This window comes from Arachis ipaensis, chromosome B4, assembly GCF_059453495.1.
Source record: "Arachis ipaensis isolate K30076 ecotype BB chromosome B4, ASM5945349v1, whole genome shotgun sequence".
NCBI classification, from domain to species: Eukaryota; Viridiplantae; Streptophyta; class Magnoliopsida; order Fabales; family Fabaceae; genus Arachis; species Arachis ipaensis.
The window spans coordinates 6,939,962-6,967,684 of record NC_142439.1 but is presented as its reverse complement, the minus strand read 5'-3'; the positions used below and the strand labels follow the sequence as shown (position 1 = coordinate 6,967,684).

Here is a 27,723-nt window from a genome sequence, read left to right as displayed (position 1 = left end):
ACCCAAACGAAAAACTTGTAATGCGGTTGTTTTTTCTGTCAAAATTCTCAAATTTATGTACTATATAAAACCATTTCAGAACAAAATTCCCAAATTTTTTATCTTACCTTATAGAATGGGCAACCCAAGAAGACTCTGTTTGGGTTGCTAATCGTCCTCGACATATACATTATTGCATAAACTCCACAGAAGCATCTCGGGCGACATCGTCCTTCAGGTCTCCGTCTTGCACAACACAAGGATCTGAGATTGAAGCAGAATTTTCTTCTCTTACTCCCCTGTGGCTTCTTCTTGACGTTGATGATGCTCCATTAGCAGCCATGGTTGACGCAGGTAGAGCTCCTCACCACTAGCCTCCAGAAAGAAACGCAATCAATTTAAGGATGAGGGCCAAAGAAGAACGACGTAGCTTTTAGGTACAAGAACTTAGTTGTCCAATTTTTGAAAGTATCTTTCCGGTCAACAGTCCACGTGTCAACCCGTCATGCCACGTCATCAGACCGGGAGCCACGTCAGACTTTTCCGTTGAGTTTGACGGAGACAATTGGACTGAGGGACTCATCCGTCCAAGATTTGTGAAGGTCGAGATTTAAAAGTATTTTCAAATACTCAGGGACGAAAATATCTGCGGGACAAAAAGTCAAGGACCTATTTATCATTTTCTCTTAAGTTAATATATTGATACTTGATAGTGATAAATTATGCAACAATAAACAAAAATAGTACATTAAATAAAGGAATAGTCAATGGAAGTATAGTGAATAACAAGTCAACAAATATTTTTAAATTGTAATCTATACTAATTAATTATTATTAATTAGTAATTACTTAAATTTTATCTTTTAAAAAATATAAAATTAATAATTATTAATTACAATTGTTTAAAATTTGGTGCCGATGAGTTATAGCTCAAATGGCATAGACTCTTCATACTCAATTAAGAAGTTGCGAGTATTGTTTAAAATTTGGTTAAAAATTATTTATCTATACTTTTTCCATAATCAAATTCAGCAAGTGGTCCAATATAATGAATCAGATAACTATTAAAACTTAAGAGTTCTATAACTACAGTAATAATAAAAAAAATCAAGTATAATTTAAATTACACGATACTTCATATGTTAAATTCAACTCTCCTCTGGACTAAAGTAAACAGCAATGATTCTATTTTATGAAAAAATTGACAACAACAAACAATTCGGAGGTCCGTTTTTTAGTTTCCGAAATTCGTATTTGTCCAACCATAAGTCGGACCATGCGATTTTTTAAGCAAAATTTTAAAATCAAACAACTCGCATGGTCCGATTTATGTACTCTTAGTTTTTTCAATTTTTTTAACACAAATCGGACTCTCCGATTTGTGTACTCTGAATTTTTTTTACTTTTTTAAACACAAACCGGAAAGTCCGATTTGTGTACTCCCACAATTTTAAAAAACACAAAAAATTACCATATTAAAATATATCACTTATTTTACTTCCATATCAAAATTTTTTAGCCAAATATAACAGTGTAACCCTCCATTCACATCCCAATCACCAATTGTCAAGCTTTGAAATTTGGTTCTAAAGCTTGTGACAAGACGGGCAAAGTGCCACGCCCTGCTAAGGTTGCATGTTTTGCATGCCAACTTTTACACAAGTTCATATGTGATTGTAATAATTAAAATTACTATATAGCTATTAGTTTAATTAGATTATAGTTTGTACATGGTTAATAGAATTCCATTCATCTTTAATTTCTTTAAGCTACATGAGTATTATCGTGACATAGTTAATATATAGATGAATAAATTTCATTTTTAGTTTAGTTTAATTCCTTTAGCTTCATATCAGCATTAATTATCATGTACAAAGTTAATATATGAATATATAATTTCATCTTTACTATTATTACTCATCTTTCCCTCTAACATCTTCTCTTTCTTTCTAATACATTATTCAAGTCTCACAAACATATGCATGGATGCCTTTATATATAGGATCTTGATTGTAATATTTAAAATAAAATTTTTGAATATCAAAATTATCTCTTACATTTTAAAATTAAGTTTCTTATTAAATTTTAAAGGTTCATAAAATATTGAGTATTTAGACACAAGATATCAAAATATAATAATTATTTATTCGTAATTATCCTTTGATGATTGGTTCTACGTTAAAATAACCTACTTTTGAATAAAAATAAAAATAAAAATAAAAAATAGTGTAAATATTTATCTTCATTATTATTTGCAAGTAATATTTTTTTCAAATTTATTCTTATAATTTGTTAAACAACAATTATCACTATTAATAAATAAATTAAATTAGCATATACATATTACATAACTAACTGACTAATTTACTAATTTTATATATATACTTTATATTTTTCTTTTCATGAATTTTTTCCATTTCAATCCATACACTTCAAACTATATGTATAATGTATCATTGTAAATCAAAATAAAAGTTGTTTCTAATTAGCGCGTTAAAATAAATGTAAAAGTTGTTTCTCTTCCAATATCCTTATCCTAAATACATGTCAGCAATTTTTTTTAATCGTATACAAATGCAAGATAGGCTGAAACTTATAAAATTTTATATTATAACGAGGGCTTCCCTGTTATTATTTTTTTTGGGTTCATTTTTAAGGAAGGGTGATGATAATTCTACCGTTAAAATTACTTATATTTTACATATATTTTAAATTTTAAAGTGAAAAAATAAAATGAATAAAATTTGAAGAAAGTTCATAATTAATTTAAAGATACTAATAGTTGCACACTTAAATAGGTGTACAATTAATACATGTCCATTCGAGTAAGATGAGTGGAGTTATAATTTTTACTTTTTATCAGATAAATATAAAATAAACTTAAATATATATAACTTATCAATTAACGATTGACCGATATAACTAATCAATTTATTTATAATATTAAGAAGAATTAGGTTATACAATCAAAAAAAATATTTAATAACTAAATTCAACTAAATTATTATAATCTTTGGTATTAGAAATAATTATTTATTCTATGTAAATCTTGTCTTTTGAACTTGTTAAAATATGTATCTATGCATCAAATATAATAAAATGTTTTATACACATGAGATGCATTATTTTTTTTGGTGAGTACATGAGATGCATTATTAGCTTTTAATTTGTTTGTTGTTAGGAGTGAAAAAGGAATAAATAATGAAAAATACAGCGTGGTTTTGGTTGATTATTTAATCTATAAAAATAGATTTATTATTTAACATATTATTTTACATAAAAAATTTATTTTTATTACAAGTAAGAAAAATAAAAGAAAAAAATATTATTTTTTATATATTTTTAATACTACCTTTAATTATATTGTTATTAATAATTATTAATATAAGTTTTAATAGTTTAACATATTATTATAATAAAGATTCGTAATTGAACATTATATGTATTAAATAAATAATTTAAATTAAATATATAAAATTATATTATAAAATATAATAAAAAATAAATAAATAAAAATATTTATATTTTATTTCATGTTAAAGATAGATTTATTATTTAACGTATAATGCATACTCTAATTTATATATAATGTAGATATGAGTATTAACATAATTTTTATTATTATTATTATTTTTTTTTACTTTTCTTTCTATCAAAACAGAAGAAATTTTTTTTTTTATTTTTTTTATTTTTTTTTATCCAAACAACACATAACAAATTTATTTTTTTATTTTTTTCCTTATTTTTTCAATCATTTTTTTTTATATTTTGCCAATGACGTTTATATTATCAGCACAACAATATAAATAATAAAATAATCAAATATTTTTGTATTTTACATTAAAATTATCCATATACAAAAATTTTAGCTATATATGTACATATATACTTTTACATTCGTATACCAATTTCAATTATAATTTCTTTTATTGATTAATTATTATGACAATGTTGGATGACGACATACTGTTACTCAATGTGAAAAGAATAACTAACTAGTGAAAGGATCACGCAAATTAAGTTCTTATCTAAAGTATAACATCTTAGGTCTTAATTTAAAGATACTAATAGTTACACACTTAAATAGGTGTACAATTAATACATATCCATACGAGTAAGATAAGTGGAGTTATAGTTTTTACTTTTTATTGGATAAATATAAAATGAACTTAAATATATATAACTAATCAATTAATGATTGACCCATATAACTAATCAATTTATTTATAATATTAAGAAGAATTAGGTTATACAATCAAAAAAATATTTAATAACTAAATTCAACTAAATTATTATAATCTTTGATATTAGAAATAATTATTTACTTTATGTATATCTTGTCTTCTGAACTTGTTAAAATATGTATCTATGCATCAAATATAATAAAATATTTTATACACATGAGATGCATTATTTTTTTGGTGAGTACATGAAATGCATTATCCGCTTTTAATTTGTTTAATCTATAAAAATAGATTTATTATTTAACATATTATTTTACATAAAAAATTTATTTTTATTACAAGTAAGAAAAATAAAAAAATTATATGTATTAAAGATTCGTAATTGAACATTATATGTATTAAATAAATAATTTAAATTAAATATATAAAATTATAATACTTATAAAATATAATAAAAAATAAATAAATAAAAATATTTATATTTTATTTCATGTTAAAAATAGATTTATTATTTAACGTTGAATGCATACTTTAATTTACATATAATGTAGATAGGAGTATTAATATATTTTTTCTATTATTATTATTTTTTTTTTACTTTTTTTTCTATCAAAATCAGAAGAAAATTTATTCTTCTATTTTCTTTTTATCAATTTTTTCTTCATCCAAACAACACATAACAAATTTATTTTTTTTTTCTTATTTTTTTCAATCATTTTCTTTTCTTTTACGTTTTGCCAATGACGTTATATATTATCAGCACAACAATATAAATAATAAAATAATTAAATATTTTTGTATTTTACATTAAAATTATTCATATACAAAAATTTTAACTATATATATACATATATACTTTTTACATCGTACACCAATTTCATTCATAATTTCTTTTATTGATTAATTATTATGACAATGTTGGATGGCGACATGCCGTTACTCAATGTGAAAAGAATATTAGAAAATATTTACCTCAAGAAGGATTTGTTTCTTAACTAACTAGTGAAAGGATCACGCGAAATTAAGTTCTTATCTAAAGTATAACATCTTAGGCATTAGGATGAGCAAAATAAAATTTTGAATTTAACAACGGATCCTTACTCTTCATAGATACATAAAATATACTGTAATTAAAATTAAAGTAATTGATTCACTACAAGAAAAACATATATTCAGATACATTTAAAAAGTGCAGTCAAAAGTAAAAAAAAAATGATGTCTTAGATTAAGACTACGCTTTTCAAGCTACGGAGACATTTTAGTGGGGGATGTTTGTTCTGGCGTTGTCTATTCTCAAAGGCTACGTTTTTCTGCACCAAGGCCTATACCAAGGCCAAAGGCTACGCTTTTCAATTCTAGCAAGATGCTCATCGACCCGAACAAAAAACTTGCAATGCGGTTGTTTTTCCTGTCAAAATTCTCAAATTTATGTACTATATAAAACCATTTCAGAACAAAATCCCCAAATTTTTTATCTTACCTTATAGAATGGGCAACCCAAAAAGACTCTGTTTGGGTTGCTAATCGTCCTCGACATATACATTATTGCATAAACTCCACAAAAGCATCTCGAGGCGACATCGTCCTTCAGGTCTCCGTCTTGCACAACACAAGGATCTGAGATTGAAGCAGAATTTTCTTCTCTTACTCCCCTGCGGCTTCTTCTTGACGTTGATGATGCTCCATTAGCAGCCATGGTTGACGCAGGTAGAGCTCCTCACCACTAGACTCCAGAAAGAAACGCAATCAATTTAAGGATGAGGGCCATTGAAGAACGACGTAGTTTTTAGGTACAGGAACTTATTTGTCCAATTTTTGAAAGTATCTTTTCAGTCAACAGTCCACGTGTCAACCTGTCATGCCACGTCATCAGAACGGAGCCACGTCAGACTTTTCCGTTGGGTCTGACGGAGGCAATTGGACGGAGGGACTCATCCGTCCAAGATTTGTGAAGGTCGGAGATTTAAAAGTATTCGAAAATATCTGTGGGGTAAAAAGTCAAGGACTTATTTATCCTTTTCTCTTAAGTTAATATATTGATACTTGATAGTGTTAAATTATGCAATAATAAACAAAAGTAGTACATTAAATAAAAGAATAGTCAATAGAAGTATAGTCAATAACAAGTCAACAAATATTTTTAAATTGTATTCTATACTAATAATTATTATTAATTAGTAATTATTTAAATTTTATCTTTTAAAAAATACAAAATTAATAATTATTAATTACAATGGTTTAAAATTTGGTTAAAAATTATTTATCTATACTTTTCCATAATCAAATTCAACAAGTGGTCCAATATAATGAATCACATAACTATTAAAACTTAAGAGTTCTATAACTCAGTAATAATAAAAAAAATTAAGTATAATTTAAATTAGACGATACTTCATATGTTAAATTCAAGTCTCCTTTGGACCAAAGTAAACAGCAATGATTCCATGTTCATTTGCTTTCGCTTCAAAACAAACAGCAACAGTACTGCAAAGATTATGTCACGTATATCCATGTTTAGCCGTGCAAATGGAAATAAATCAGCATAAAACCTTCCCTTATTTTCTTTTCATTTTGAATTCTACTAAATATAGCAGTGTAACCCTCCCTTCACATAATCACATCCCAATCACCAAATCTGGGTATTATTGTTCATGATTCTGTCCCACAAAGCACATTCCATATAAGTCAAGAATTTTTATCTTACATTTATATATTTATACTAAAATATGTAAAATAAAAGAATAGTTAAAAAACTAATATTACAATAAAAAGAGATTTTGTATTTTTCATTTACAAAAAAGAAGGCCGAGTCAGAATAGTTCACTTATTAGTTATTACGATCAAACATAATATGACTAGTCCGCAATTCATTTCGACGGATCTAATGGTATCATATAAAATATTGGAAACATTTCAAGTGCACGGAGAGTACCGGTGCACCAGTTAGTTTAACCGTTAATTTCAATTAATATATATTATATATATTTTTTATAATTTGGATCAACGGTTAAAACAACTGGAGCACTGGTAATCCCAGTACACTTGAAATGTTTTCTTATTATGTTAAAGGCAATGCATTACAAGATGATTTAACAAATAATATTATTACCATATGAGGGCCATTGAAGGAATGGCTTCCACTTCTGTGTCTACGATGACTTGAAGAAGAGAAGCTACTATGGCTCTTGTTGTGATCACCATGGCTTCTTTCTCTTCCAGATTCTGAAATGAAGCTTTGACTTAATGACTTCCCTTACTCCTGTGAGTGTGAGAAGAAGTGTTGAAGGCCTCTGGATTTTGCATTGGATCATTTGGATTTATCATGACAACACCTCTTTCTCTGCTTTGGATCAGCCATTAGCAAAAGCATCATCAGATGAAGATTATATTGATCTGAATATAATTTGATGTGATAAAAATTCTATTTATAAATGGTACTGAAAATCTTATCCAAATTAAATCAGGAAATAACTACAAAATTTAATAGGAAAATCAACTCTAAAATTATTATTATAAAGATATTATAACAAATTAGGGAACAAATGATTAGAGGTCAAAACCAAATTGTTTTCTTGTTTAATTCCTATTCCTAATTATGAGAGATTATAATCTGAGAGAGTATGAGTAGGAGAACTTACAGCCATATTGTTAGCTAGAAAGAGAATAATATGTAGTTTGTCAGTGTTTCTGGAAGAACATGACCCTTTCTTTAATAGCTGAGAACTTAGGGTAACAGTAGTGCCATTAGTCTCTGATTATTGATAACTTGAGGCCAATCAACACAAAACATCGATGGTTACAAAGCTTCTCTTATATGTTTTTGTTTTGAAAGCCAATGAATGACATTGCTTTGAGTTTTGTTCTGCTCTCCACAACAACATTCTCCTTGTCACAATTTTATTTCCACAAACTAGACATTCCTTCCGGTTACTCCATGTGGATTTCATATTTATGTGTGTATATATCTTGTTGATTTTTTCTAACACATTATTTGATGATAGATACTAGTTGGCAAAAAGAAAACATCACAGGACCTACCATTTAATTGGTTTAATATTGATGTATAACAGTACAAAATTTCAACTTAAATGAATGTGAGTTTTTCAAGAAATTGGATTGCAAGAAGTGGATTATTTGTGGAACTAGTCAACACCTTTGAACTCAACAATGTTACTCATCATTAACACTAGTTTCTGTAACTTGTGGAGCAAACTCATATATCATTTACCATTTCGTTGATCATAAAGTTCATAACCAGAACTATCAGATCCAAATGAACTAATCACTTTAAGATAATATTATACATTAATTAGTACATTACAAAACACATAGTGAACAAGGTAGGAAGATCAAGGCAGTTTTTCTCTCTGTCTCTAAACACCAACTGTCTTGTTAAGTAGCCAAAGGCATAGAGCCAATTGAATTGCAAAAATTGAGTGGAGCCATGTTCTGTCAAGCATGAATCCAAACACAGTGATTCCTGCTCTATTGTTCTCCATGTATGTTACTGCAAAAAATGTAAAAAATCAAAGTAATTCAGGACCAAAACACAATTGGACAGGTGATTTACCATAACAAGAATAACCAAACTAGTAACTTAGTCTAAGAAGAATGAATAGAAGCAACAAAATAGTCATTTACCAAGAGCTTGTCTCTTATGGAATGAGATTGTCTGTGTATGAATTGGCATCATTTTGGTGTTATCCAACTCATCCTCCTCATCCCCAACATCATCATCAGACGATCCCCAGCTAATATGGGCAGCGATATCTTGGGCCAAAGGTGTCGGTACTCTTGGCGTCTCTCCCTCAATGTTGTCAAAAGAGTTTACTGTGGCACATATATGCCACTTAGCAGCAAGGCTTGTACTGGCTTGTGCCTTATGTGTGATCTTGGTCGCGCTTCGCAAGAGTATGTAAAGTCCACTCACCAAGGTAATGGCAACTAACTGCAACATCAGATTCAACACACAATCCTTCTGTTGTAAGTATCTAATGCTTGAGAAAGTTTAACATTTTGATAAAAATCATAGGAAAACTCAGGCCTATTTGGTTTTTATATTTTCATTTTCAGTCGCAAAATCACATTGAAAGAAACTTTACTGCGAGCTCTCCACCTCTGAGGATGTCAAGATCAGCATTTGGTCTTGTAGCCATAAGCAGGAAAATGAGCTGGCTTGCTGTAACCAAAATTAAAGAAGCTAAAATGAAAACCCGGAAGCGATGGCTGATAATCCGCAGATTCCTCCTTATTCTCAGGTGCTCTATCAAGATGAATGCCACCTCGCTTTCTCTTTGGAAAACTTGGGCGAAGTCATCTAGTCTGAATATTTGAAGGTAGCATATAAGCCGAAAGAGGACACACACCAAGAAGAAAATGGAAGTTCTATAAATCCAAGAACATAGCTCCAGTGTGCACAAAATGATGCTACTTAAGTATACATTCCCATAATATGGAATTCCGGATCCTCCTGAAGCATACCACCATATCTTGTAAGCAAATTCAGCTATAAAACAAGGAAGCCCCCAACGCAAGATAAGAATATTGGTTCTCTGCAAACAAAAGAAGGGAAGTTATTTCACTACACAAACACAATAGAATAAGTGGTTTCTCCCTCAATCAGATGCATTTATCTGTTTTTCCAATGTCAAATGTTCAATTATTATATAAAACTATTCTAGAACAAATTATTTTCACATGGAATTCCATTGATGTGAGTCGATATTCGTCTCACAAACAAAACAAATCATTGACCAAGACTATCACTGAGAAGCAGACACATTTTTCTTGGGGTTATTTTGAAAAGCATAATGATCAATTGATCATGCTCCTTTGTTTGGTTGCAAATTAGAGGCAAAGGAATCCAATTCATAACCCCACAATGAACTCCACCTTGTCCTTATTCTTTTTACACAGAAGTGAAGGAACTAAAAATAATCCATATCTCTTGTTTAGTACTTCTTTTTTCGTTGGTATATTCTTTTTTGAGTTCTAACCAAGAACACACTTATTAAGAAGGACCGCTCAGTGCACAAGTATCTCGTGTTAGTACAGAGTACGAAAAATGACTCTATCTAAAAAGTATATTATAGGTAGTCTAACCATTGCCTCAAATCTCCGTCCGAAAACAAACTTATTACCAAGATTATTAAACTCTCAAGCTAACATCTAAAATTTTTACAAATTTAGGTCCCCGAATCTATAATTGAGTTTAGGTTTATTACACTAATTCTAATGTAACCAACGCCATCAAAGTAAAATTCTCACTTTTTGGCTTGTATCTAGGAAACTGATTAACCTGACCATACTATAAATAGACCAAAACTCAGTCATACGTATAAAATTGACTTTAAAAATATGTGAAATAATATAAGTATATATATAAAAATACATAGTCCAAGATCATTTGTTAAGACTTGAGAGATCAAGGTAACTCAATAACTAACACTGTTCATACACCAAAGACTATTGAAACTTTACAGTTACTTGCATAGTTGTACTGGTAAAATTACTAGGCAACAAGTTGAAGTTCAAATTGAAATTGGAGAAAGAAAATCAGAGTTAGTGAAAGCACAAACCTTCATCTGTTCTGCATATGCTCGTTGAATCTTGAGGCTCTCGTCACCAACCTTATCAAGAAAGAGGAACTTCCTGAAACCATATCTGCGATCCCAACCGGAGAGGCAGAGGAAAGAGAGCGTGGCAAAGACCGAGAGAGAGATCTGAACCGGCACGTGATAGGGTCGAGTGTGATCGGAGTCGCACGTGTCAGAACAATCTAGAAGGAAGTGAGAACAAATAGGAACAACCAAGGCCAAGAAGATGAATATGGACCAAGACACAGTGCTCTTGCATGCGTTTGATTGGTCCACGTACACCCATCTCAGGTATGACCTGAAGCTTCTTAACTCAGCTCCATCGTAGGTCACGTAGAAACCACTCTCGTTGTTTTTCGGTAACAGTGATCCTCTTTCATCTTCCATAGCCTTGGATTTTTCTGTATGAACAATCAGGTGTTGATGAACTTGAACACATAAAAATCGAAAATGTTTCTATACTCCTATCATGAATTTGCTTCTGTTTCAAGCTCCTCACATGTTCTCTTCAATTTTTTAATGTGTTAGCTATGGTTTTTGATAGCATCACATTTAAACCTTTTTTTTTCTTCTGGACCAGCTAGCATCTTAAATAATTAAAATTCAAACAATTTTATCTATAAAATCTAATTATTATATAGTGTGATGTTGTGAAGTAAGGTTTTTGAAAGGGGAAGAACATGAAATAGAAGGGGTGAGCACGGGTAAAATTAGAACCAAATCCATCAAAATGTAATTGGTTTGGTTTGGTTTTGATTTGTAATTTTTTTTGTACATGTATCCAAACTAAACTAAACCGATTAAAGATGGATTGGTTTGGTTCGGATAATTGGGTACTCGATGACTTTAAAATTCATAAAAAAAAACTAAATTTTTATTTTAAAAATTCAACAAGTACAATAAACATGTAACATTAATAGAAATAATCTAATCATGTTAAACACCAAATACATTAAAAACTAAACTCATTAAAATCCAAACATATTAATAATAAATAATCATTGTTTAATAAAAAAGTCATATATATTTTTTTATTTAATTAATATATGATCGGGTTCGTGGGTTGGTTCGGGTTCCACACCTCTAAAATCGATACCCGAACTAATCACTAACAAAAGTCATCAGTTTGATTCGAATTGGACCCAATTACCTGTTGGTTCCAGAACCAATTACCTGTTGGTTCCAGAACCAATTTAATCTGATACCCGTTACCCATGCTCACCCCTATGTAATAAGAAAGAATTAATGTGATAAGAGATAAATAGAGAGAGAATTAATCAAATCAAAGAGAGTTAGAAAAGAATTAATTCTATAAAAGAAAAATTACAAAGAAAAAATGATACTAATAATAATTTCTGTTGGGCTCATTTTTATTCTTTATAGTTTTTTTTTTTTTTTTGGATTTTTGTCTCATAAATCATATCTAAATACTCAGCTAAATGATAAATATACAATATATAATAAAGAATTAAATCATTTTTATGACTTATTTAGTATTAAAATTCCCATAAGTTTAATCAATCAAATTGATTGGGACATCCACATCATATAGATAGCTAGTTGGGAATTGTTTGATAAACCATGTTGCATCAGCAACTCAAAAAGCAATTATTTAGTACTACTTGTCAAGTAAGTATATGTCAATGTGGTCATTGTGTTCAACTACTCTTAGCTTCAAAGTATGACTCGTGATATACTTGGCTTTTAAAACCTTTGGGCAAACCAAGACAGCAAAACGTAACCTAGCTGTAAATGACTGATAACAAGCTCAGTTAAGGTTAAGGATCGCTAAAAGCGTGTGTTTACTTATTAAATGATTAATTATATAGATTTTATATATCATAAATGTGAACGAAAATTGGAGGCGAGCAAATAATGAGTGGCGTGTTAAATAATAAATACCAGCTGGACAGGAGTTTCATGCGGATTTGGTCTTGTCTTTATTACCAGAGGTGCCGAGTGGCAAGCTACTATTTGGGTATGCGTTGCACTTTAAAATAACGAAAATGTTTTTTGTCCTTTAAATTTTAGTTTGAAAGAAGGGACAAAAGTACACCTGAAAGTTCACACGCTGGACACGATTATACTTCAATCATTTAATGAGTCACGCGTGCACACTATTTATACACTAAGGCGAATACAGTATTTTTCGTGTTTATTTTGTTTAGAAAGAATGGACAAAAATACATTTGAAAGTTCACACGCTGGTCACAATTACACTTCAATCATTTAACGCCGCCACATGTCGATGGTCGGAAGGGTAAATGTGTCTGCCGGAGTGTATAAATGGTGTGCACGTGTGACTCATTAAATGATTAAAGTGTAATCGTGTCCAGCGTGCGAATTTTTAGGTGTACTTCTTCCTTTTAGTTTTTAGTCCACTTTAAAATTTAATAATATATTATTTTAATTTTTATATTCATTTTTATTATATTAATTGTTTAAAAAATAAAAATTACTTATTTTTTTATTTTTTTTTCTTTTTCAAAAATTGAATAAAAAATTATTTTTAAAGATATCTAATTACACTGCTAAAATAAATACTATCATAAGAATTACATACAAATATGCATGTTTTTTTTTAAAAAATATATACTTTAAATTATATCAAAAGATAGTATAAAATATCATTTTTCTTTATTATTGTATAGATATAATGCCTACAATTTCCAGAAGAAAAGGAAAAAATCACGCCTACAATTACGTGGCTATCACGACAAAGAAAAGTTGACTATTTTAGTTAATTTATTATTAAATGTATTAGGAAAAAAACTGTTACTTATCACTATTTACTATTAAGTATAACAAAAAAAGTTTTTAAGTTGTAAATATAATAACTCTTTTATTTTATTTCCTTTTTCTAACTTTTACTTTAATTTTAGTTTATCTTTTTCTTTATTATTATGTTTTTAGTTCCTATTATAATATTATAAATTACATAAGATTGACATAGAAAAAATTTCTAATATTTATGTTGATTAAACACGTATTTAAAAATTTTTTTATTGTTTTTTAAATTGCTAAAACACATAATCTATGTAGTGGGATTGTTCAATTATAGGCTTGATTCAAAATATATATTATATATAAAAACTTTTTAAGTAGTATAAATATATTAAGATATACATATATAAAACCAAAATTGTTTGGGCTAAATTAATTTGTGGATGTTACTCACAAATAAAAAAAAAGGATAGAAATGGAGACATTAATTTTATTACTTTATTTGACTAGTAAATGATGATATAATAATATGCTTTTTTTTTCCCATTTATATACCTCTATTCGTTAATTATAATATACTTGAATAGATACTAAGTATTTAGTAATTTATAATATTAAAATTAGTCTAAACACTTTAAATACTCTAAAGTTAATACTTTATTGATTTATGTATTTTCTTTTTCCAAAAATGATCTATATCTTTAGACGGTGAAAAGAAAGTATAATTAAATTTATTTGTATTTATTTTATTTCTTTAGAAGATCTTTTTATTTGTCAATAAATTATATCTTAAATGACTTAATTTTTTTTATTCTAATTAAAAAATTTTAAATTCGAGTCTTATTTTTAATTTTATAAAAAAAAAATCCCTTCATTTTATCGATAAGTATGTCAGGGAATAGATCTTGGCACAAAATATGAAATCTAACAGCTTGAACCTAAAAATTACGTAATGAAATGACATCATATTGTTGGTAGAAACCTATAACAGGAATGCTCTATATTTATTATGAATTTTTTAATTTTAAAATTATTTTATTTGGTTGATTTGATCTTTTTCGTAATGATAATGTGATAAAATAAATATTTAATAATTATATTATATAAAATTTTAAAATTTACAAAAAAATAATTATTTTTTTATTAAAAATACATCTATTATAATTTTATTTATTTTTAAAAATTATTTTATTAAACATAATTATAATATTTATACTTATTAAAAAAGATTTTTAATTTGATTTTACCAAAAATACGTACGGCAACTTAAAAAAAACTACTTTTATAAATTATTTTAAAAAAAAAAAATTATACCAAACTAAACCCGATACATATAAATATGTCAAATCTTATTGAAAGAGCCAGAAACAAAAACAACACAAATATTCTACACAAAAAAAATATAAAAATACTTACAACACAATATGACAGTAATTATGAACAAGTAAATATAACAAGTAAAGTAATAACAAGAACACACCGAGATTTTAACGTGAAAAATCCTTTCAATGTGAGAGGTAAAGAGGTAAAAACCACGAGTCGTCCAAACCAATAAAATAACACCACTGTAATCAAATGAGGTACAAGGGAGTCTCAAACAAAGCATCGCATAAAAATGTGCATATAATCAGCCAAAACATCAAAGTACCAAAGTTTACAAATGATAAGCAAGAATATGAAAAATATCCAAAAATAGAGCTAATGTTCGAAGCCTAATTCTTCCTTTGAAGACTTCCAATTAAAATCTTCACCGTTCAGAATGAAGAACAAGATAAGAAGAATCTGCATTCCAAATTTCACGTCGATCCAACGATGAAAGAATGAGAAACTGCTGTCAAAAATCGCTGTTCTGTGTAAAAACGAAAAACCTATTCTATCTCTTGCGAAGCCAATTTCTTCCACCGAAGACTTCCAATCAACATCTCCACCGTCCAAAATGAACAAGACGAGAGAAAATAAATTTTAAGCCAATCCAACGATTAAGGAATGAGAAACTGCCATTTGAAATTTACTGTTTTGCATAAAAATAAAAATTCTGTTTTCCCTCTTCTCTCTCACTTTGGTGACTATACTTTCTACCTCTCAATGACTCCAAAATCTTATTAAGATTGTGGCACAATAAATATAAAAAGATACCCTAAAAAAATTAGACTTAAACCTAACAAAAAAGAGAAAAAATCCAACACTCATATCATCTAAAACATCATCAAAATCTATATATTATTGCCTCAAAACAGTTCCAACTTATAAAATCTAAGAGAGGTTGTCAAAACTTGTCATGTTAATTAGTGGTAATCAATTTTTATTTTCTTTAAATTTGTCCATATTCTAGTTACAGATCATCTTTGGTAGTAGCGGCAAACTGTAATGGAGTGATACGTGAACATGGACAAATTTTTTTTTTTTTTTTTAAAGATACGATTTTTAACTACTAAAAATTTAGATGTTAATAAATTAAAATTAATCATATATAAAAGAGTAAACTTAATATCCATAAAAATTATTTTTATTTAAAAAAGAAAACCAAAATAATAACTAAACTTTGACCATATTAACAATACAAGTAACCTTGTCAAAAACATCCATTAACCATGATATTCCTCTAATTACTAAGATGTAAATGCAAGTATATAGATCTCAGGGATTTAGGAATCCATTATATATATATGGATATTGAATCAAAAAGCTTTTATTTAATGCAAAAAATTTTTATTATTAAGCCAAAATCATCAATTAATAATCAATTACAAATGATGATGATATTGTATCTAAATTTATAGATTAGTGATAGTATTGTTGTAGCAAATAACATGTTCATAAACTTACAATAATTTTATTTATATTTGTGTTATTAATTTAAACAAAAATTTTTATGTAAAATTAAACATTTGATGATTATATTGTTTGAGACCATTATTATGCTATTTGTATTAAATTTTTAATTTGTCTGTTCATTAGGGTTATATAATAATATTGCATAACTCAAAATCTTAAAGTGCTAAATTAATGAGTCTCTCATCTTATAAATACTCACTCTTTCTTATTTTCTTTAATGTGGGACTAACTCCATACACTCCTCACATTTGCAACATTAACAGTTAAGATTAGAATTGGAGTGTTTTCTATCCGCAGGTAGAATTAGGATTAGGTCCAAATTCTACTCTGATCTACCTTACTCATTTCCACCCCTACATGAGAATGTGAGTTTTGAGTGTAAGTATTTATTTTCATTTGTTATTCCATGCCTATAACGTTGGCGAAGCAATAATATGGTCTATATCAGAGAATACAAAGTCATATTTTGAAGAAGATGAACAATATTTTGCACAAAAATTCCATTATCGTATTTGACGGGCTAATACAATCTGACACAATGCTCATTGTTGACAAAGTAAGTATGCAATAGATATTTTAGATTCATGGACGAATTCAAGTTCAAGTGCTCATAGTTAAGTAATATGTTGAGTTTGAACATAAAACTGTGATTGAGATTTAACATGAGTCAAACATAGATGACGATAGAGAAATAGTCCACAAAGCAAACAACAATGATAGAGAAGACGAACTCAAAACAACTACAAAATTAATGACAAAAATGAGAATGATGACAAAACAAATAATACGGTATACAAAATATAATAGTTTCATGCATAGTTGTAAGAATCGAACCGGTGATCAAACCGGTCAGATTATTAATTTATTAGTTTATTGATTTAACCGATAAATTACTAGTTGAATCGATAAAACCGATTTCACGTAAATAAAAACTATAATAGCAAAGGTATAAAACAACAGCTATTACAAAATACAAATTCACATCAATTGTTCAATGTTGGAAGCATAACCTATTTCCAACAGTTCAATTCAAAGGGTTCCTGTTAGACAAGACAAAAGCAACCATATATGCATTCACTAAAATCTGTTTTGGACAAAACCAGTTTTGCCGACATGTTTTCAAGCCTCAATTTGCCGAATGATTTAAATTATGAGCAACATTGGTACCTAACTAAGACAAATAGCCATGAGAAATTGATGAATGGATAACAAGCACTTAACTCACAAGTAAAATGGTTGCATTCAAGTTGAAAATAACCATTCAATTCAACACACATTTAAAAGCAACACCATAGTAGTTCAACAGCAAATAATTCGACAAAAAGACACATAGTCACTACACTAAACAGATGCACAGTGGGATAATAGTTCAACAGCAAATAATTCGATAAAAATTGCTAGAAAATCCAGCAATCCTTCTTCTAAAGCAAACAGGCATAATGGCATAATCAAAAATTAATAAAAAATCCAGCAATCACTACACTAAACAGATGCACAATAAAAAATTCAACAAATTCAGTAATTTCATAATCAAGAATCAACAAATTCATAATAAAAAATCAACAAATTCAACATAACCAGAAAATCTATTCAGCTATTCAATATTTCCAGATCCAGCAATATAAATTCACAGCAATGTTACATCAACAAAAACAACCATAACCACTACAAATCAGAAAAAAATCAACAATCTGCCATTAACTAGTTCAACAATATAACAAGTTATAACTCAACAATATATACATAATCAACAATCTGCCATTAACCTATCAGTTATTCACTCCCTTAATCAAATTAAAATCCAACTAAATAACTAAAAAAAAAACAGAGAACAGATTTCACAGTTTGGAGACCAACTTGGATGAGGCAGATTCTGGCGACGGAGAGGCAGCACCGCAGCAGCGACGGAGGAGACGCGACGGAGGAGACGCAGAGGAAGAGAGTCTTCTAGACTGAGAGGGACTGCGAGGAAGAGAGTGTTGGTGTGATGAGGGGAGGAAGAGACTCGAAATTGTTGGTGTGATGAGGTGAGGAAGAAAGGCTTCGAGAGCTCCAGCCTCTAGCCTCTAGCCTCTAGGTCCAGGGGTCAGGGGAAGGGTATTGGGGGATTGGGGTAGCCGTTTAGGGTTAGGGCTTTTTCTTATTTTTTATTTTTTGTTAAAACTTAAAAAAACAAAATGACGTCGTTTTTCGGTAAGGAAAAACAAAAAAGTTCCGAACCGGTTTTGTTCCTTATGCAGTCAACTTATTCAACCGATCAAATTACCAATTCACTGATTTTTTGGTCGGATCGGTCGGTCCGGTCTAATTTTTATAACTATGGTTTCATGTACAAATTAACATTCTTTTGATGTTCCACTTTTTTATCCTCTCCTAGATCTTAATGACATATATATATATATATATATATATACCAGAATTTTCTAAAAACGCAATTTCAGTAATTTTCTAAAAAAAAAATTTGACTTAAACTATAAAGGTTTTAATTTTTAAATGCTTAAAGAATATTAGACACAAAATTAAAATATAAATGTTAAATTAGAGTTTTTTTTTTTTTTTCCCAAATAAAGAAACAACTCTTCAAATTGCCAAGGAGTACAATGTTTTGGCGTATTGTTCTGTTGAGGTGGATGAAGAGACGGAATATGCCGCTGAGTAGAGACATGCCATCGAAGTGGACACCGGAATTGCCGTGAAACTAAACGACCTTAACCAGCACCAAACGACAAACCCATCACTGATATTATTCTTCTTCCCCAAAACTATAACCTTGTCGTTTATTCTCTGTGGGTGCCGCCTTTTTCCCAATTTCCGTTAATATCTCATTTAATATCTCTCTCCCTCCGATTCACACAAACATGGCTGCGACGACTCTCTCCTCGTCGCTCTTCGCAACCACCACCTTCAAGGCCCCACCACCACATTCTTCTTCCTTCTCACACAACTTCAATCCCTGCACTACTCGCCAATCGCTTCCCAGGTTCCTGATTACTGATTATTGATCCTCCTTCAATTTGAGTTTTGTGAAGCGCTCTGATTTTATGCTTTCAACTTTCTTTTGTGTGTATAGGGTGCGCGCAACTATGTTACAAGATAACGAGGAGAAAGTGAAATTGAAAGAATCCTTACCCTCTAAGATTTCTACTTTTGATGATGCCGGTAAAGCCAGTATTGAAAGTGGGGACTCAACTTCAAGCTCATCGTCGTCGTCCTTTGAGAAATTCGTCATCAAGGTTGAACAATCAGTCAATATCTTTCTCACGGTAAGTCAATTACTTTATCTTCGTTTATATCGTTATTGTGTTCATGTTGGCTTAAGTTTTCTACTTCAACTGCTTAGTGTTAGTGTGCAAGTGCTCAATTAGGAGCATGCTCAATTTCAATTCAGTTGGCAATTTAAGGTAGATGTCATTGATTAATAGTTTATAGCATCTGAAAGCTACGGATTTGGCAATGAGAATTCATACTATAGCTTTGAGAATGAGAAATCAATACTCTGTAGAATGTTTTTAGTAATATGATGCTTGGTCTGTCATTTCTCATATTGAGGCTGTAATCTTGAATTGGCTGATCCCCTCTCAGGGAGACAGAGGTGGCTTTTTACATAAGAAGCTTGTTTTGATGTCTATTTCTGTTTGCTTATTTTTTTGCCTTGTTGATATTTTTCAGGATTCTGTGATAAAGATACTTGATACTTTGTACCATGATCGGGATTATGCAAGGTTTTTTGTTCTTGAAACAATTGCCAGGGTTCCTTATTTTGGTAAGTGCCATTCTTTAATAACTGTTGAGGGGCTTGAAGTTGTTGTCTCTAACTCTAATTAATGAACAGCAATCCTTGCTGGTTGCTGATACACATAATTTACATGCTCTTTTGAAAGAATGAACATAACAAACCTGCATATGGCCCTTTTGTTTTCTTATAACTTCATCATACTTTGGAAACTTACAATTGCACAGCTGTAATTTAGTGAAAATTACTGCACAATGTATTCTTTTAGTTATGAACACAGGGATATGCTGTGCATTGGTTGCAGATATTTGGTATTAACTTTTGTGTACCATTATCTATGGCAGCCTTTATGTCAGTTCTTCACATGTACGAGAGTTTCGGCTGGTGGAGGCGGGCTGACTATCTGAAAGTGCATTTCGCTGAGAGTTGGAATGAAATGCATCATTTACTCATCATGGAAGTAAGATCTCGAGATAATTTTGCCTCTTTCTGATGTGCATTAGAGCTATTCTGGTGTGTTGGTTCTAGATATCTCTCTCTCTCTCTCTCTCTCTCTCTCTCACACACACACACACACATAATAAAACCCAAACTAGTATCTTATTGTTAAATCCTCAAAAGATATCGTTATACAAAATTGGAGTATTCACCCTTCCATGTGTTGTTTAATATTTGATGAATTTAGTTTAGAAATGGACAAACTTAAGGCTTCAATCAAATGGCCATAGTGAATGTAGGAAAAGATCAAGGGAGGTCCTTTGATATAATTGGGATTCAACTGTGTAGTTAATCAGAGTAGTATGTGACTCTTCAAAGATATTGATTCAAGACCCACAGATGTAGTTTATAAAAATAACTTGATAATGGAAAATGCCTTCAAAAGAAAGTATTTGCTAAAAATATCTTATAACTGGCATATACTTCTGGGCGAAGTTTCTGGAAGTTTATAGTGTGCAATCACATGCATGAATTCTATTATTCACAATTTCACATACTTCACTGTATGCTATATAACATGGGTCTTTGGTTGCAGGAGCTAGGGGGGAATGCATGGTGGTTTGACCGTTTTCTTGCTCAACATATTGCAATATTTTATTATATAATGACGGTTTTTATGTATGCGATAAGCCCAAGAATGGCATGTAAGTACTAACTAGTTGCTTTTTCATATTAATCCTGTTTACATCTGTCAGTTTGGTGGTTGGATTTTCATGACGAATTGCTTCTCCAGTCTTTTATTTGATATATGTGGTTTGCGCTAGTGCAGATCACTTTTCAGAATGTGTAGAGAGTCATGCATTTGAAACTTATGACAAATTTATCAAGGCTCAAGGAGGTATGATGGTCGTAGTTTCTTCTCATCCTTTTTTGTGTTAGTTTTTCATATGTTTATGCTCTTATGTATATTTTCATAATGAGCTAGGGCCAGAACCCCAACTTTAGTTCGATCCTTCAACTTTCAGTTTCTGTCTTATATTGATTTGTTCTGGAAATGACCATAATTTATCTTCGAAAAAGAAATGGAACAAATAAATAAATGATCTCACATTGATTTTATTACAGAATAGTAGTAAATTGACTCTTATGTAATTCAATAACCATATCATTGTCTGAATTCTTATAAACTTATATGCAGAGGATTTGAAAAAACTGCCAGCTCCTGAGGTTGCAGTGAATTATTATACAGGCGGTGATCTATATCTGTTCGGTAAGCTTTCTGTTTTTTTTTTTTTTACCTATGGTTGTCGACTGGAGGGTGAAAAGATATACATGGAATCTAACATTTCCCTTCTCATGTTTTCTCAGATGAATTTCAAACGTCCAGAATTCCAAATACTAGAAGGCCTAAGATAGGTAAGCCTCCAAACCCAGTTCCACCATGTATTATTATGCTGAATTTGTTTTGCCCAATAAAACCATTTATTGTCACTGAATCTCACCATACGAAATTATGAATCCAATTTAAGAAACAGCTAATCACTCAATTTAATGAATCATTCAGCCTCTGAACATAGTCAGCATTTTTTTCCTTCCCGTGATTTTAAATTTTCTCCCATGCAAACCCCTCTGCTTGTGTACACTTTTGTTAGAACTTCCATGTTTTGATGATTGTATGGCAGACACAACACTATTGTTTGGGCCTGGTTCTAATTCATGAACTTTGCTAACATTGATTATTAACAATATATTAATTTTGAATATTGCCCCCTCTAGAGAATCTGTACGACGTATTTGTAAATATCAGAGATGATGAAGCGGAACATTGCAAGACAATGAAGGCCTGTCAAACGCATGGGAACCTCCGGTCTCCGCATTCGGATTCAGCGGATAATGATGGTGATGCTGCACTCTGTAACCTTGAAGCAGATTGCGAAGGAATAGTAGACTGTTTAAAGAAATCTGTTACTTCAAATCCAGCCAAACTCAAGTAAAATACACGGCACAATCACACTAAATACATAACTCATTCATGAAAGAAAATTATACGAGGCAATGAATAATTATTAGAGTTAGTAAATAGAAATAGATTTCCATCCACAGACACATTATGTATGTATCCCATATATCTCCATACTCAAATGTATAATCATTTTAGTTTTTCCTTTTTCTGCTCAACCGGATAATTTAGTTTCTCTTCTCACATGATTACCTAACTTCAGCTGCAATACCCGTTTTTCTTTTTCTTTTCTTACAACTGAAATTTATTTTAAGGAAATTGCAGAAATAAGAGAATTGATAAATTTGTAGTATATAATTCGGTTTTTATATAAATTGACACATAGTAAACAACATTGATTCCTTGATTTCTCTAATGGCAAATTGCTAGGACAATTTCCTATCAAATAGTAATCACAAAAGAAATGAAAAGAGAACACCTAATTTCCATTCTCTTGTCATCCTTATCAATTTCAACTTGCATGTATTGTCAATCATTTCGTGGCAAAAGGTTTAGTTAGGTTGGCATTGTCATTCTAACTCGGCCATCAACTTGGCGACAATTTACTAGAAAAATCAAACAGGACCTCTCAGAATTTTGCGGCAAAATTGGTTTGTGTCTTTTGTGTTGACAGCAATAAACCAACACTGCATGCAGGGTAGGCCAAATGCCAAACTTAAATCCAATCACAATCTCCCCTCATCCTTCATCCTTTGATATGATTTCACAATTTGATAAATATATGGTTCTCCACTGCCTCTAGAATCCACACTATGACCCCACGATTAAATGACTAGTTCCGATCCTAATAGCTTTAGAAGATGCTAAAAGAGTAAACTATTTTTATTTGCCTCCTGTGAATGTTGATCATGTATTTTTGAAAGTCAAATGCATTTTTCTAACAGTTAATGAAAAATTAATTTAAAAGTTCACAAAATTAATCTATGTCGTTAATCTATAATTAGAAATGATATTTTATCATTCAAAGTTGTACTTCACAATCTAGAAGAGGTAAATCATTTATTTTTTTAGCCTGATATCCAAATCAAATTTTTTAAACTGATAGGTTTTAGAATAATATAATCAAACGTTAACTTTTTTCTAATATAAATATTTGTTCATGAAGCCAATGAGTAATAGCTCAAATGGCATAGTCTCTCCATACTCAATTAAGAGGTTGCGGGTTCGAGTCTCATATATTTGGATAGTAATATTACTAATCAATGTTATGTTCAATAAACAAACCATGTCGCTGTAGATATAATCCACCAAGACTCCAATGATATTGACTAAATATTCAATCAAATCAAATATGAAGAATTTGACTTTCCTCTCTCAAAATTTTCAATTCACAACTAAATATATATAAAACTCTTTTATACCGAATAATATATACAAATTAAAATTCATAATATATTACTGTTCCATTAAAAAGGAAAATAGCGGGAAGAAAAAATAATAATCGAGGGTTTGAAACTGTGGGTGCCCTGAGCGGTCAGCACAAGGCATATTCCTTTCTTCCTTACTCCGTTCCACACTTCACTCCAAGGCATCTTATCAAAGATCCTCTTTCCCTTTTTCTCTCTCATCACTCATCACTATATTTTCTCTCTCTATAACCACCGCAGCTGCCTGTATATTCAGTATTCACTCTGCTCCATCGCCGCTTCTCCTTTATTTATTTATTTTTTTTTTTGGCGCCAAAGCCATGAAACTCGATAGCACTAATGGCGACACGAAACCTTCCGGATCCTTCACCGAAGGCGGCGGTGCTGCTGATGACGACGACGTGCTGGTGCCTCCGCTGAACTTCGCCGTGGTGGACAACGGCATTTTCCGCTCTGGTTTTCCCGAACCCGCCAACTTCGGGTTCCTGAAATCGCTCCACCTCCGTTCCGTTGTGTGAGTTTCCGTGTTCTGTTCTTTGACCTTTACCTGTTTGATGAATGGATTTTGATCTGAGAGTGTATTTTCGTGAAGATGTTTGTGCCCCGAGCCCTATCCGGAACCCAATTCAGAGTTTCTGAAGTCTCATGGAATTAGGCTTTTCCAATTCGGGATCGATGGCTGTAAGGTTTCGTAATTTCTCCTTTCATTCTGGTCTTGATCACACTGTTTGAAATGTTATTTCCTTCTTAATATTGCAATCTTCATCAGCTTAATTAGATTTTACTCTACTGTTTTGATCTGTTGCTTGCTGCCTTGCTGCTGAATTGTGATTCAACAAGTAATTTAAGTATAGCTTTCAACAAGTAATTAGACTTTTTATACGTAGTTGAAGCTTCTGGTGTAGAATCATATCACAAACACTGATTGTGATATAAACACAAGCATGCACACTGCATTATGTGCTGAACTAGGAAGATGATTGCAAGCAGGGATTGGTTATGAATTTTTGTCAGACAATTAGACATGATCACATCACATGAATATTATTTCCAAGAATCTAGCATTTGAATGCCATATATCTGGTTCCCTTTAACATTTCAGTTGAATTATATGTTCACCTCCACAAGCTCCATTTCATATTCACTCTATAATCCAATATACAAACACCAAACATGTAATATACTAATAGGAGCTTCAGAAGAGACTCTAATGCTTGCTGAACCTATGGCTGGTAGTTGTGCCTGCTCATACGAATTTGGTCTTTATGTGATGTGCTGCTGCTTGTTTCAAATAATATTATGTAGATGAATGTTATTTAAAAGTAGTTTGCCTCCTTGGCTTGCACAGCACAACTGATCCTACTACTGGATTCATATCCAAAGAGTTGCCAAGTGAATAGTGGCTATTTTATGTGCTGCTCCAAGGAAGCCTTTAGAATTAGTGAGGTGATGAAGATATGAGTAGTCCGCAGAAAGTTCCTATAAGTTTAATAAATCTGCTTCTTCTTGTTACATTAGAGAAGGTTTAAAAGAAAAACACTGCACGAGTCCATGGTAATTTCTGTTCTTGTAGCTTCCCTTGTCCAATACAGATTATATTATCTTATTAATTAAAGTTTTGAAGCTGCCTGATATAGTGAACTCAATCATACATGCTTGCTTTCCACTGGATAATGACATTTTTATCTGGGAGTTAAGGCTATGCTATGGGGATGCCTTGGCCCTTGGGTTATTTCTCTTAACTGGAAAAAGATTCACAATATTAAGTTTTCAACTTATGTCTTAAATTATGTACTATTATATATTCTCAGCGTTGATTACACTTGTTGTGGGTAGGAACCCTTTGTCAACATCCCAGAGGATACTATTCGAGAAGCTTTGAAAGTAGTCCTAGGTATTACACACTCTTTAACTTCTTTACTACAATGTTAGCCCTTAGCACAGCCTGTTGAGTGATTATTAATCTAACGTTGTTTGCTTGCATCAGATGTTAGAAACCACCCCGTGCTTATTCATTGTAAACGAGGGAAGGTACTAAAATTTGTTCTTCTTGTTCCCTGTTACTAACACTTGAGTTATTACCCCCAGACTTAAGGTTTTTAGCTTTTGCATGAAACAGCACCGCACTGGTTGTTTGGTAGGATGCTTAAGAAGATTGCAGAGATGGTGTTTGTCATCTGTTTTTGATGAGTACCAAAGGTTTGCAGCAGCCAAAGCCAGAGTGTCAGACCAGAGGTTCATAGAATTATTCGACATTTCTTGTTTGAAGCACTACCCATTATCATTTTCATGCTCAAGGAAATAGAAATAATGAAGCACATTAGACGGCTGCTGATTCCTTTCAAGGGAAAATTTCCGTGACGAAGAGAAGTTTAGGGACCTTTTTCTGTCTTCTGTTTTTTCTTCGTTTGAAAAATCAGAGATGGCTGAATTGGACTGTTACTTAAGTTTGAACTCCATCCTTTTGGTTTTATTTTTTTGGTACCTGTAGCAATGGTGAAGCATGTGTCAGCTTGTTTAGAAAATACCCCAGTTATAGCAATTTATGTAAACTTGACACCAGTGGATTGGATGGTTTTGTTGCTCCATTCCCCTTAATGGTGTTAAAAGATAAAAAAGATTTAAAAAAAAAAAAAAACTATTGCGTTTGCTGGTATATAATATAACTAGTCTTTTACTATTTGAAAGAAAGAAAATGAATTCAGTAATTTACATTAAATCCCCCCCCCCCCCCCCTCTCCCCCTTTTTTTTTCAGCCCGTTACCATTCATAATAACACCCGTAAACCATGATACAGTAAAATAACCAATAACCATCATCTAATTCAGGTAAAAAAATAGCAACCAATAAAATAAATAAATAACCAACCAATGAAGTACAGAACAATAAATGATATTTCTGGATTATGAATCATGAGAGCGCATTGGTTGAACAGTTCACAAGCACATGCAGTTCTTGGCTCATCATCTGCAACTTTAAAAGTGAGAATAATAAGGGCAGTATATCAATCAAGAAGAGATTGTTCAAAATTCAAGAAATGTGAAAATATATGGAAGAAATGATATTATATTATTATCGTTAGGTAGGTATAAGGGTTTTAATTTCAGTTTCTCTTGGCCACTGTCACCGACCAAGGAACCCTGGCTTTGCCAAATCTCTAAGACAAATTATAAGGATTAAGGAACAATAATCTCATTCATCCACTGTAAACTACTATGATGATTTCTGATGTTTAAGATAACTATGAGACTAGCTAGTATGTTTATAGCAAAATTAAAAGGTGGTTGCTCCCATACTACATATTTCAACAGTGCAGAGATACAGAAAGAAAAATCAATGTGGGTCCTCCTCTTCTATTTTTTTTTTCTCACTATGTATCTGAGTGCCCACCAAATTAAAATAGTATCCCTGCTTCTACTAAATGCATTGGAACCGTTGTTTCAAGCTTCATGATCTCCCTCATGAAGAACAAAAGGCAACTCTTTCCATGAGAATAGATAGCTACTTCAGGTTTCCTTTTCGTGAAGTGTAGGTGGCACAGCTCATTAACTTTGATGCTCTCACACGTGATTAACTTGTTACTCAGTTATTGTATAATTAATGTGGTGGCCCTTATCATTAGTGGCGCTATGGTGCTGCTGCAATACTGATATCATATTAATTTGGTGATTATATTACTAATTCTCTATGCATACTTTTGACCAAGATCAAATCCAAATATCAAAACCGTCACAAAGTTTATCAGAGTTTTCATATTGGGCTTAAAATGTGTTATCTATTTTGTTCGATATATCCAATTATACTAACCAATATAAATTAGATATATGATTAAATCTTAAACATACAT

The 27,723-nt window shown here is 30.9% G+C and overlaps 3 protein-coding genes and 1 long non-coding RNA gene across 4 annotated transcripts; 2 read left to right on the top strand and 2 right to left on the bottom strand.

The window, feature by feature from the left end:
* Positions 1-5,448: 5,448 nt before the first annotated feature.
* On the bottom strand, positions 5,449-8,072 carry LOC148566568 (uncharacterized). Its single transcript, XR_015881383.1, has 4 exons — positions 7,802-8,072; positions 7,273-7,503; positions 5,644-6,016; positions 5,449-5,571 (listed from the first exon to the last, which is right to left on the bottom strand). It is a non-coding gene; the product is annotated as an uncharacterized LOC148566568 (long non-coding RNA).
* A 245-nt stretch (positions 8,073-8,317) lies between these two features.
* Positions 8,318-11,486, bottom strand: MRB1 (transmembrane protein, putative (DUF3537)). Its single transcript, XM_016342024.3, has 4 exons — positions 10,742-11,486; positions 9,266-9,715; positions 8,805-9,111; positions 8,318-8,670 (listed from the first exon to the last, which is right to left on the bottom strand). The coding sequence occupies exons 1-4, from the start codon at positions 11,144-11,146 to the stop codon at positions 8,537-8,539; spliced, it is 1,296 nt and encodes a 431-aa protein (XP_016197510.1). The 5' UTR covers positions 11,147-11,486; the 3' UTR covers positions 8,318-8,536.
* A 7,360-nt stretch (positions 11,487-18,846) lies between these two features.
* IM (Alternative oxidase family protein) lies at positions 18,847-22,693 on the top strand. The gene is made up of 9 exons (XM_016342023.2): positions 18,847-19,298; positions 19,389-19,581; positions 19,988-20,081; positions 20,396-20,511; positions 21,085-21,193; positions 21,319-21,387; positions 21,688-21,759; positions 21,858-21,905; positions 22,266-22,693. The coding sequence occupies exons 1-9, from the start codon at positions 19,177-19,179 to the stop codon at positions 22,481-22,483; spliced, it is 1,041 nt and encodes a 346-aa protein (XP_016197509.1). The 5' UTR covers positions 18,847-19,176; the 3' UTR covers positions 22,484-22,693.
* A 1,253-nt stretch (positions 22,694-23,946) lies between these two features.
* Positions 23,947-26,545, top strand: LOC107638665 (inositol diphosphatase DSP1-like). The gene is made up of 5 exons (XM_016342021.3): positions 23,947-24,390; positions 24,469-24,562; positions 25,713-25,770; positions 25,864-25,907; positions 25,996-26,545. The coding sequence occupies exons 1-5, from the start codon at positions 24,197-24,199 to the stop codon at positions 26,179-26,181; spliced, it is 576 nt and encodes a 191-aa protein (XP_016197507.1). The 5' UTR covers positions 23,947-24,196; the 3' UTR covers positions 26,182-26,545.
* The last annotated feature ends 1,178 nt before the right edge of the window (positions 26,546-27,723 follow it).